General features: G+C 32.5%; 1 protein-coding gene across 1 annotated transcript; it reads left to right on the top strand.

Annotated features, from left to right (window-relative positions):
- Window positions 1–5,829: 5,829 nt before the first annotated feature.
- On the top strand, window positions 5,830–10,843 carry LOC140879841 (uncharacterized). Its single transcript, XM_073283765.1, has 11 exons — window positions 5,830–6,294; window positions 6,808–6,987; window positions 7,094–7,203; window positions 7,583–7,691; window positions 7,805–7,844; window positions 8,159–8,248; window positions 8,339–8,438; window positions 8,515–8,654; window positions 8,933–9,035; window positions 9,213–9,934; window positions 10,245–10,843. Exons 2-11 carry the CDS (start codon window positions 6,849–6,851, stop codon window positions 10,504–10,506), a joined length of 1,815 nt encoding a protein of 604 aa, XP_073139866.1. The 5' UTR covers window positions 5,830–6,294; window positions 6,808–6,848; the 3' UTR covers window positions 10,507–10,843.
- The last annotated feature ends 2,025 nt before the right edge of the window (window positions 10,844–12,868 follow it).

Below are 12,868 nucleotides of genomic sequence, written 5' to 3'. Positions count from 1 at the left end.
TTGCCACCTTTTCAATTTTTATCCTACCTCTGATATGAATCTTGATGAGTAAGATTAGCAAACACGATTACAATTTGAATCTCACACTCTAACCAATAAACAAAAGATCCAAAGTTTTGCCCAATCTTTGAAACAAGTAAAATTGATAGAATTTTGGATTTTCATCTTTAATCGACGATACGATTAACAACAGAAACCACAACAATTGAAACCAAAGAAAACCTTCAGATAAACTTGTATCTGACAATCTTCAGTGAGAAACAATCGACAAACGCTTCCAAATAATTAACTGAGAAAGTTTTATTTGAAGAACAAAGCAAAGCTTTGAATAAAATTCTTGAAAGAATTTCAATAATTTTTGTATAAACTGAATCTGAATTATTATTAATGAAATAAACAAAATTATTTATAGTTTACAGTAAAATATAAAAGATAACGCAAAATATAACCCAAAGATATCAAAGATATCATTTAGAAAGTTTTCTAGTATAATTAAAACTCTCAAAAAATAGGAAAAATAACATCAAAATATCAAAAATCCTCAAAAATCCGAAAACACACACTACACGCCATACTGTGTGTAAGTGCGGTCAGCGCGGGTGCGCCCGAATAGTGATTCCCAGGGCGCGGGGGCGCCGCGATGCTTGGCGATGGGCGCGGGTGCACCCTGCTGAACATCAAATTCTTCAATGATTTGATCTTGTAGGACTTCATTAACACCATAACACCCTTCAAAATGATCTTCAAGCATTCTAAATTTATTGCCATGAATTCCAAACCCTTCAAGTCTTGATGGCAAGTTACGGGACAATTCTTGGAAAAATATGAATCTTCGAATGCCTTCTAGATTCATATCAGACTCCCCTTCTTCAAAAAGATTTGTCCTCAAATCTTGCCTCTTACCTTGACATGGATACAACATGTTAAGTCTTTTAGTGTTGTATCTCCTTTGCTTCTTAATCAATACATCTCCAACATCCTGCAAAGAAGAACAAACAATGCTCGGGATTGAACCGGCTAAATCATGACAATGAGATAAAACCTCTTTGTACAAAAGTACTTTAGGGATTTTATTCAATTGAACAAAAATTTCAACTTCACAGTTGTGGACCATATTTATTTCTTTTTTGGTCTCTTTCCACTCATTTTTTTTCCTCACCTTTTTTTTACCTCAAAGGACATCTCACTCTTTTGCGCGCTCTTTCTTTCGGCATGTAAATTTTCTTTTTCTTTTTTCATGGCTATCTCACTTTTTGCATCACTATTTTTTTCAGCCATATCACTCAAATTTTCAATTTCCAATTGATCATCAAAAATTTCTTTTGGACTCAATTGAATATTACAAGACTCATCCAACAAAAAATTACTAGTCCCACTATGAACATCAATATGACTCTTTTCTACCACAAAAATATTAGATGACTGTTCAATACCTACAATGCTATCAACCACACCATGTATAATAGAAGATTTTGCATCAAGCCATTCACCTTCCACCGCACACATTTCAATACTCTCATCATCAATCAAGGAAGTTTCATCCTTAATTTTCTCAACTACTTCTACTTCACATTTAGATTCAACCTTTACATGAGAATCCAAAACTTTCATCATATCCTCCTTAAAACATTGGCTCATATCATGTTTATCTTTTCTATGACACCATAAGCATGAAATATCAAAGGTACTAGAATTTGAAAGTTTAGATGCACCTTGATGTTCACGCTTGAAAACTCTATTTTTCTTCTCATTAGGAGCAAAACGTGTCCGTATAGCTCTCTTCATCTCATCCCATGTAGAAATAGGACTCATTCCATGCCTTTTTCTATTCACCACCACTTTATCCCACCAAGTGTAAGCATAGTCGGCAAACTTTTGTAAGACAAGTTTAACCTTCTTAGCTTCAGAAAAATCACGACCATCTAATATATTCTCTACTCTTTTCTCCCACTTCAAATATGATTCCGAATCCATATTTCCATGGAACGACGAAATTTTATTTTTCTTAATCCTATCCAAATAATATTCAAAATATTTTTCTCCACGACAACCATCATCATCTTTATACACATCAATTTTTCTCTCTCTCCTACTCCCATAATCAAATCTCCTTTCACTCTCCCTATATCATCAAATTTTATTTCAAACATTGTACCTGCAAGAAAAAAAATTAGTAATAAACTTCCTCACACAAATTCTCACAGTTCACTCCAAACGAATCACTCAGTCACTCCTTTTTTTTCACTCAAATTTATGGAGATTCTTTGCTTTGTAGAATAAAATTCAAACCTTCAAGTTTAAAACTTTTAGATGCTTGAAAATTGACCCACAAAGATTGCACAAACACAAGTAGGAAATTTTATGGACAAATTGACTCTGACTCGCTTCAAGGATGAATAAAGACAAAGGAATTGGCCACAAGCTACTTTCTTCACTTTTTTTTTTTTTTTTTTCAGATTTTCGGCCCCACTAATTTATTTATTTTTTTTACCGATTTTTTTTTGAATTTATAACTTGTAGCACAAGACACGAGACTTGGGTAACAAGTTTGAAAGAAACAACACAAAAATTTGATAAAGAATAGACTCAGATGAAGAACAAAGGATGAAGAACGAAGAACACGAAGAACAGAGATAAATAAAGATAGATACTTACTTGATTCAAAACCTTGGATTTGATACCAAATAATATGAATCTTGATGTGTAACATTAGCAAACACGATTACAATGAATCGCATCCTCTAACCAATAAACAAAAGATCCAAAGTTTTGCCCAATCTTTGAAACAAGTAAAATTGATAGAATTTTGGATTTCCACCTTTAATCAACGGTACGATTAACAATAGAAACCACAACAATTGAAACCAAAGAAAACCTTCAGATAAACTTGTATCTGACAATCTTCAGTGAGAAACAATCGACAAACGCTTCCAAGTAATTAACTGAGAAAGTTTGATTTGAAGAACAAAGCAAAACTTTGAATAAAATTCTTGAGAGAATTTCAATAATTTTTGTGTAAGCTGAATCTGAATTATTATTAATGAAATAAACAAAAGTATTTATAGTTTACAGTCAAAAATAAAAGATAACGCAAAATATAACCTAAATATATCAAAGATATCATCTAGAAAGTTTCCTAGTATAATTAAAACTCTCAAAAAATAGGAAAAATAACATCAAAATATCAAAAATCCTCAAAAATCCGAAAACACACACTACACGCCGTACTATGTGTAAGTGCGGTTAGCGCGGGTGCACCATAGAACAACGCGGGTGCGCCCGAATAGTGATTCCCAGGGCGCGGGTGCGCCCTGCTGAACATCAAATTCTTCAATGTTTTGATCTTGTAGGACTTCATTAACACCATAACACCCTTCAAAATGATCTTCAAGCATTCTAACTTTATTGTCATGAATTCCAAACCCTTCAAGTCTTGATGACAAGTTACGGGACAATTCTTGGAAAAATATGAATCTTCGAACTAAAAGTAGTTATTCTAAGGGGTGGAACCATTATAATATAATAAGATAGTAAGATAATAGAATGTTCAAATATATAACACGTGCAATCGGATATAAAAATCTTAGAATAGCGACCTACCAGCACCAAATATTGCGATGGTATGCTATGAGGATTGGCCATGTTGCTCATTTTCTCAGGTTCCTGCCGCTCGTGCACATCCCTCGTTTTAACCCGCATGAGCCAATGAGGCTCTGACTCATATGAGATGGGTCTCTTTCGAGGTCAACCTTTTTTTAAAAATTAAAAACAAAGAGATGTAAAAATAAACACACCATACCTTGCTAGTTTCTTGATTCTTTATGAAATTTGGAATTTTCTAAAATAATCACATTCACCTACTTTGTATATTTCAATTCTCTTATTTATTTCAAAATTTTATTTTTAACGGTTTACTCAAATAAAAGGTCAAATTATTAATTGTAATAATTAATTGTATGAGTATCACAAAGACACAAACTAACAGACCAAATAATTATTCAAGAATAGTTATGGAGGTGACTCAATTAAAGTGGTGGAATTAAAACAATTAATTGCTCAATTTATTTGATCAATATAATAGAAAGTATTTAAGTGGTAGCAAAACAAAAATTTATGAAAACGTGATTTGATTTTCCACGTAAATCATTCTCACTTTAACAAACTACATTTTTAAATAACTTATAATATTATATTATATATATGGATGAAGAGTTTATTTCATCTTTTCATTGTTGGAAAACATTTTTCTTTTGTCTATTATTTTATTAGGTATCACTATTTTATTATCTAACTTCGGTCAACTATTTTTTTTAAATGACATTTTTCAGTGTATTTCAAATACATTTGAAGAGGTTAATTTTTTTAAAAAATATTTGATCGATGCTATTTTCCCAAATATCCCGTGTATTTATCTATTATCGTTTTTCATTCTTCTTAATTTTATTTCTACATTACATTTTGACTCTCTGATTGTTAAACAACTATCGAAACAATACAAACTATTTAGTAATTAATATACTTACACATATTTCTAACTTCATGTTATTTTTCATTAAATTAAATTAATTACATGTGATAAAAAATTATAAAAAACAATCATATATACACTCACTCCGTCCTACTTATTTAAGCTACATTTTTTTTTCATTATTTCTAATTATATATTCCAGTTTTCGAATATAATGTTTTTTTTCTAACTCTTTTACCTGTTTATCTTTATTAAATTAATATAACTAATACATATACATTTTAACCTAATTAAAATCTTCATTAAAAGGGCAAAATAGGAAATTGCTTTATAAAATTTTTATTTCTAAACATTTTTTTAATTTGTGTGAAAACACACACGAGTCTATGAGCTCGTTTAATTTGAGAAGCTAAGAGGATAAAAACATTTTTTTAAAAGCATTTTTCTTAAAATCATTGTATTTGGTTATAAAAGTCATTTTAAAAAAGCACTTAAAATTTTACTTTTTTTAGAAGCTAGAATTTCTAACTTTTTTGTGTTTCTGTTTCTAAACATTTAAAAATTTAAATATAAGCATTTTTTTAACATTTATCCAAACGTCAAAATCACTTATGTTTTTTTTAAATAAAAGCAATTAAAAAGCCGAACTTATTTTAGCGTTTTTTTTTAAACATCCAGCTTCTGTATCCAAACTTACACAAAACTTACACAATATATATATATATATATATATATATATATATATAATTAAACATGAGTATATATATTATTATTCACACAAAGCATATATATATGTTGACGGCTAGTCTATACTGCATTATGTAAGAGAATTCGTTTGCTAAACTTTATAAATTATAAACAAACCGATAATTTGAAAAAAAAAAAACTCAAAAATCTACTCCCTCCGTCCCATATATAATGTCTTCTTTGGATTTTCACACAGATTAAGAAAAATGTATTGGGAAAGAAAATTTTATATAAATTTCCTATTTTATCCCTATTTAATGTATTAAAAAATGATTGCACAATTTTCAAAGTGTAGTTAATAGGAGTATATTAGTAAAAAAGTTTAAAAAAAAATTACTAAATATGGTATATGACTATATATTTGAGACAAATAAAAAAGGAAACATGGACAATATAATTGGGACGAAGAGAGTATTTTTCAATGAAATTAGATTCACTAAAAAATCTAAAAAATTTATTAAAAAGGAAAACATTTTAAATTTCATTTAATTTTTTAACAAGAGTATCTGGTTAACTTAAAAAAATCGATTTGACATACACTCATGATTTGTCATAAAAATCCTCGAATCCCTTTTCTCAGTCAGTCAAAGGTAAATTCTTTCCTTTATCGACTGTTTCCAACAAAACACCATTCGGTGAGAGATTTTATATCAAAAGATTTTCATTTTCCGATGAGTTCCTCAAAAGATTTTGGAGCCAGTATTTAATAATTAATACCTCCACTCTAAAACCAGAAACTGTTCGCCGAGCATTGAATACGTTCCTGAATTTTCTACCACAAACGCGCTGTTCGAAGAATATTCAACTTGTAGAAAGCGTTTCCACGAAGTTTTCAAGAATTTGATGCCGCACCATTCTGCTTCCGCATCATTCTCTTCAGCCCCATGTCTGCAAATTCGTTGTGTTCAAGCGACACCCATTTTAGGCTTGTATAGATAATATCAGCTGGTTTGACTTTACCCCTCTTGCGATCATCTCTGTTTGCGATTTGCAATCTTCTTCAATCCCAAGTCCAGACTATTCGGAGTTCAGAACTTTAGCAAAATCGAGTTGGGTTTTTTTATTGAATACAGCTGCAAGTGAGTTTACCTGCTTTTATGGCAATTTGTTGAATCTTATTGGTTTTGCTTGTTGAGATATGTACAGATATTCGATGTGATGTTTGAAGGTTAGTCAAACGATAAGTAGATTGAGTATGATTTCGGTTTGCGTTCTATATTAATGGGTGCTTTGAAAGATTGGATCTTGGGCGAGAATTTATCGAATAATTCATTTCTTGTACTGCTACGGTTGGTTTTATTAGATTTTATGGTCCGTTTCTTTATCATGGGTACGTCTTAGATGAGTCATAATGTAAATAGCTAAAAGGCACCGATTGCTTCTTTTTATCTTATGTCATAGTATATGATGTGATGATTTGAGAAATTCTCAGACTTTTGGTTTCAAATTTGTGTTTTGTAGTCAAATAGGTTATTTTCTGGTTCATAGATTATGCCCTTTTAGTTTGGACTTGAAAAACTATATTTCGTTTTGTTGTAGTGCACTTGTATGTCCATAATCAATAAAATGAATTTGTTTGTTTTGATCATTAGATATTCCGTGGGACTTTCCCCCTTTTGTTTTGATAGCGAATATGGAGAGGAAAAGTGATATATCTGATTATAGAAGCAATCTGGATAAGACCTTGGCATCTCCTGATTTGACAAATGATGAGACAATTAAGACCCTCGTGAAGAATCAAATTTTAGAGTCATCCACTTTTCAGTTCGAAGGTTTGTTTTTTGATAACTGAATTTTCTGATGCATATATAGCTCTACTATTAATGTGCAAAGTTTATGTTTTATGGAATATTATGGTTTTTGTCACGTTACTTTCAGAATATCTGGATACTGTGGTGGAAAGGAAAAGCAAGGAAGTTTCTGAATTCCTAGAGATGTTGAGGAGTGCGACAAAACCAAGCAGCAAGGATATACATCGTGGTTGGAAAGTATGCTGCCCGTCTTCGCTTTACCAAATCCCTTTTTATCTGCAATCTTTCTAATATGAACTAGATCAATGACGCCTCTCTCTTGTCTTTCTCCTTTTGTTTTTTTCACGTGGAAATTGCTGTTGGTGCGGTTTTTATTGAGGCTTTTGTGACAAATTTCTCACCTTAGGATTCCACATTTGGCGTGTGCAAGCTCTAAAAGATTAAACTTTGACATTTTGGCCTTCCTTTATTTTTGCTTTAGTCCTATCTGGACCGGGAAATTTTATCTAGCTTTTGAAAGCTCCTTTTAACTACTCTGTTAGTTGATTATCCATGATGGCTATACATCTTATCGGGGTTTAGGGTGGCAAATATTTTTAACACTCCTTTTTTTTAGGTAAAAGAAGACACAGAAGAATTTCGAGTTATGTATCGAGAAGGACCAGAGGGCACTCCATTTCATTCACTGCTTGTTGAAGGCTATGTGGATGGACCTCTCGATGTTTGTAAGATAAATTCAAATACTTAGATATTTACTTTTTCTCAAAATGTTATATTAAATGCATTACCACTTTATGGATCACGCAAATTTGTGAAGACATTTCTTTGGCTCTCACAGGTCTATGTATTTCATGGGAGTCCGGCCTCTATCAAAAATGGTACGAGTTAACTTGTATGGCAATGTTTGTTTTCATTCCTGTCCATTCCGAGTTCATGATATATAATAGTTTTTTGGTATCTTAAAATTTTATTTTTTGGGTTTATTATAATATTTGAGTGCTTTTGGGAAATGGAAATTAAATGTAGTGGTCATGTTAGGATATCTGAAAAATGAGATGAAAATAAATGTTTGGAAGATTGTAATGTATATCTGATTTATTGACAGAAGCAAAATGTTGTTCCCCAAAATCCTTTATTTTTTCCGTGTTTGAATATATAATATATAATAATGCTGCCAGCTTTATCCTTCCAGGTGGCCTCAAATTGCAATTCCAACATTCAAAGTCGTCTCATCCCAATGTTTACGAAGAGTTAGAACCGGTGAAAACATATCATTGGTGAGGTATGTGTTGCTACCCATAATTTTGCTGTAGTGATGGATGTGGACCATGGCTATAAAATGCTGATATCTGCCCAATTATTTGGAAGAAAGGATGAAGGTTTCATGGCCACTTTCCAGTAGAGAGGTTCTAATACATGGTTTTGCATTTGAGTATTTCCAGGATGGTCTAATCGTGGTGCTTCTCAACTCGGTAAATTATTATGATTTATCTGTCAGACAAATGGCTCTCTACTTTATTCGAAATATAAATATTGATAAATTTTCAGATCTCTGACTCAGAGGTGATTGATATTCGTACTCATGGGTTCACTCGAGATGGGATACCTAATGCACAGGATGTAGTAAGAGTAGACTTGGTGGGAGGCTTTGCTATACAGAAAGTTACCACAGATAGAAGCTTCTTCAGGTACGACATAAAACTATATTTCATCATCTTAAATTGTGTATATCCAAAAATTTCCATCACTTTTGCCTTAGACCTGGAAGTTTATGTGCATAAAAATATGTATGAAGAAATTTTTCTATACTACTTTCAGAAAATGTGCGAATCAGTTTTGCCTTCAATTCCAACGACAAATTTATAGCTGATGTAAAACAGTTCAGAAATTAGTGTCATTATTTCATTTTCGAATTGATCTTTTCTCAATCACCCCAACTCCGGTCACAGTGTTCCCAATTTTGCAGGACAATTGCGAACATGGATCTGAAGTTGGACTTCGTTCCTCCAGCATTAATCAATTTTATCGCGAGGCAACTTGTAGGTAGTGGTTTTAAGCTCTATAAAAAGGTAAATTTGAAAATTGCTTTGTTAAAGGTGTCTATTGATAGATATGATCATATGATTAATAATGAATGGGAAAATTTTCTTGGTTGGATACACTGTACGTCCCTCTAATAAAATGGACACCAGCATACTATTTTACTAGCAGCCCTCTTATCTTTATTAGTCTTGGGACAACTACAGGAAGTTGCCTCTGTTTCTGAAGGCGATGAAAAATTTGTAGAGGCCTTGAAAGACCCGTTGTACTCTCGTATTCGCGAGGCTCTCTTTATGGGAAATACATTGGTTGAATCCCCTGAACAAGAAAATCTGAAACAAAGCACGTCCATTGAGCTTGAACAACAAGGGACAAAAGAATTTGAACATAATCATTCCGAGTCAAATAATGGTCGCAATGACTCTGTTATTGCCTCAAAGTATGTGGTGAGTGTAGATCGAAATACAAGTGATGAAATTGAGGAGTTTGAGGAAAATGATACTAAAGGAAGCAAATCGTTACTCGAGAATATGCAGAAATCTTGTGATGATTCAAGTAGTGAAATTACAGAAATGGCTGACGAGGAAATTGTTATAGGCCCAGATGTAGAACAAATTTCAGTAACAACCCATGAAGTTGCAGAAACTTTAAAGGCAAAGAATGTGATCGTCAGTTCAGAGGTTGAACAAGCTCTCGGAACATTGGAAAAGATCATTTATATGTATCGGGAGACTAATGGTAACCAGGGAATATTTCATCCCAAAATCCATACAAGAGTGAATTTAGAAAGACGTGATGTGGAAGAATCTCTGTGCTCCGAAGCTGATCGGATGTGCAGAAAAAGCAAGAATTTTGAATCCTCAAGAACAGGATCAACAGAAACGACCTCACAAGAACTCAGAAACAGCTCTGAACATCATGCTTCCAGGTAATAAATAAGGAACATTAATTTGATCGTTAGACAACAAATGTCGGTAAAAATTAATGCTTGCATGCATTTTTGTTCTTGCTGGCTTCTGCCCTTAACCCACATTTCACATTACTTTTTTGGCCTTGGTTCTTTATTGCTTCCATCAAGTACCATAATCGAAGCACCATCTGTTCAGACAAAGAAATGATACTATGATTTAGTTTTCACTTTCTTGAAACAAAATAAATTCCTGTACTCCCAAATATGCAATATCAAGTTGAGCCAAACGTACTCTGCTCTAATTTTTCTCGTGAAAATCTTGCTTCAGGCTTGCAGAGTCCACACCTTACTCTAAGGGAACAAACCAAATCCACAATGCACCGGCTTCACAGGATGAATCCCCCTCTCACACCAAGCATGTTGCTTCAGGCTCCTTTATGGACCAGAGAACTGGATCGCCACTCAGCGAGAAGATGACAGAGAATCACACCATGAATGCTAGTATAAACAAGACGAACGGACATATCGAGACTAAGAGACACAAGAAGAAATATCGGTATTGTTGCTTCCATTACATTTCTGGGAACTAAAGCGCGAAGCAACTCCTGAAATTCATTGGATTCGGAGGGGAGGAGTTTTTTACACGGTTATGCGCTTCAACACATTTTTATGCAGCTCATGTAGCATGGAAGAATGCTCAAGAACTGCTGTTGGTGACTGTCACAAGATCGACTTTTGCTCAAAGCTTGTACTGCTTTGCAGTCATACTAATTATGTGTTGTTTTTTTTCCAAAGTTGTCAAAAATTTAAATTATATACGACTCTAAGAGGACTGTCTGAGAATTTTCACTCAGTATAAACTATAAGGAACTCTAAACATAGAGTGAGTTCCTGATACCGTCGAAATATATTATTTCTGGGGTACAATCTATGCATGATGAAGTGATAATGGCTTGATTAATTAATTATCTCAAAATGAAGCCTTTCATCGGATAGTTTATGTAATCAACACATTATTTGACTCGTTGGATGAGATGATGAAATATGTTGTTACATTGAGATCAATACTCAGTAAAATTTCTAAAATATGACTCAAACATTAGAATAAACAAATATTTATAATCAACTAATGTTTCATCATTCGCAACAAATGGTACTTGAACACTAATATGTAGGGTGCACCACTAATATGTTATTCAATTTGTGAACAAATAATTGTTCAATAAAGTTAGTCAAGTGGCTCACCACTTGTCCCAGATCATTAATACTTTGGAGTTATCAATTTTTCATGAAAGTTTTAAATAATTTAATATAGTTATTCCAAAAAATAAACTATTTCAACACACAGATTAACCCCCATAGGTAATTAATCACGGTTATGGCTATTTTTTAAATATATAGCTATTGGATGTTACATTTCATTAGCCAGCCTAATAAATATGATTAACTATAAATGTGAAAAGAATAATTTATTTTTTCCCCGTTTCCTTTGTGATTATATATTTCTTTTTGTAGAAAAATATACCTAAATATAATAAACAATAAAATTTATGAAGGTGATAATTTCTTTTCCAATCCTAACTCCGCCCCGCCGTTGATATTTAATGACATTTCATTTTGGTCCCATAAACAGTCAAGACTTTGATGATAAAGACGGGCCCGTTTTCATTAATTTTAGGTTAGTCAAGAGTGGCCACCGCACTAAGAATAATTCATGATTTAATACACTAAATTAATTTAATTTGTGTATAATGTTTCCCAATAACATAGTATTAAATTAATATATATATATATATCTTGAAATAGATTGATTTTGATTTTTCATTATATTTTTGGTGGGTGTTGACAATAATAGACATAACATAATACGAAGATAATGAATTCAATTATTGATGATTAGTTGTCGAATGTGGCAAAAGATAACTTTCACTTTTTTCATGTTGTAATGAGTAATATATATGTTTAAATATTTTGGAACTATACAATTCGAATACGATAGTTTTTTTTTTTCTTCTATTATAACAAATTTGATTACAATTCCTTGAAAGAAAAGGAAAATAAAATTTGAATAATGCCATAGATTCGGAAATAAATCATGACCTAGATGTAACAATCGGCCATTATTTCTAAACCTTCGCGTTATTAGAGAATAATATGAGATTATAAAACCTTTATATTTTCGAAGCGAAGAAAGACGTAAGTTCAAATCCACGTAAAAATATCTCCATCTTTTAACTAAACTAGACCAATGAACGAGGATACAAACATAAGATCAATTGTCGTACTCTAGCATTACACGTGTTTTTGTTGATCCAATAAATGCTTTGGAGCGACAATAATTTAGTTATTGGTAATTAAATATATATCTCACAAGCATTTTTACCACATATGTATTTAGGGGTGCCTTACTTGTTCATATAAATACTTTAGAAAATAGAGAAACAGAAACAGCAACCTTCGGCCGTTTACCTAGTATGCATGATTGCATGTTATTGCACATATATATTGAGTTGAGTACTTTGTGTCACGTTCTTCGTTAATATACGAGATTTATTCATATCATTTTATTCCGAGATTCGAATAATATAATATTGGAGCAAGTTAGATGATCATTTCATGGACTCGTTTAAATTAAATTAAAAAGAAATTCCAGCCTTGAGTACAACGTACAAACCCATAAAATCCTGTAATCTCCACAAATAATAATATTGGATGTGGAAAATGAATTGACTTCCAAACAACGGCTGAGATGCGTCGCTTGAGACATCGGGACCGTTCATCTGGCATGTTTGTGCCAACTCAGGATCAACGGTTGGTGGGAACAGGTCAAGCGTGGGGCCAATCACGTTGCTCCATTGGGACACGTCAGCTTATTGCACGACAACTCCCACGACCACAGCCTCTCTATATCGTAGGCCCCCCACGTTCTTCTATTATTATGTTTTATGACTA

The sequence above is a fragment of the Henckelia pumila genome, chromosome 2, assembly GCF_033568475.1.
Source record: "Henckelia pumila isolate YLH828 chromosome 2, ASM3356847v2, whole genome shotgun sequence".
Taxonomy (NCBI): domain Eukaryota; kingdom Viridiplantae; phylum Streptophyta; class Magnoliopsida; order Lamiales; family Gesneriaceae; genus Henckelia; species Henckelia pumila.
Note: the sequence above shows the minus strand (reverse complement) of the source record. Positions and strands in the feature narration are given on the sequence as shown.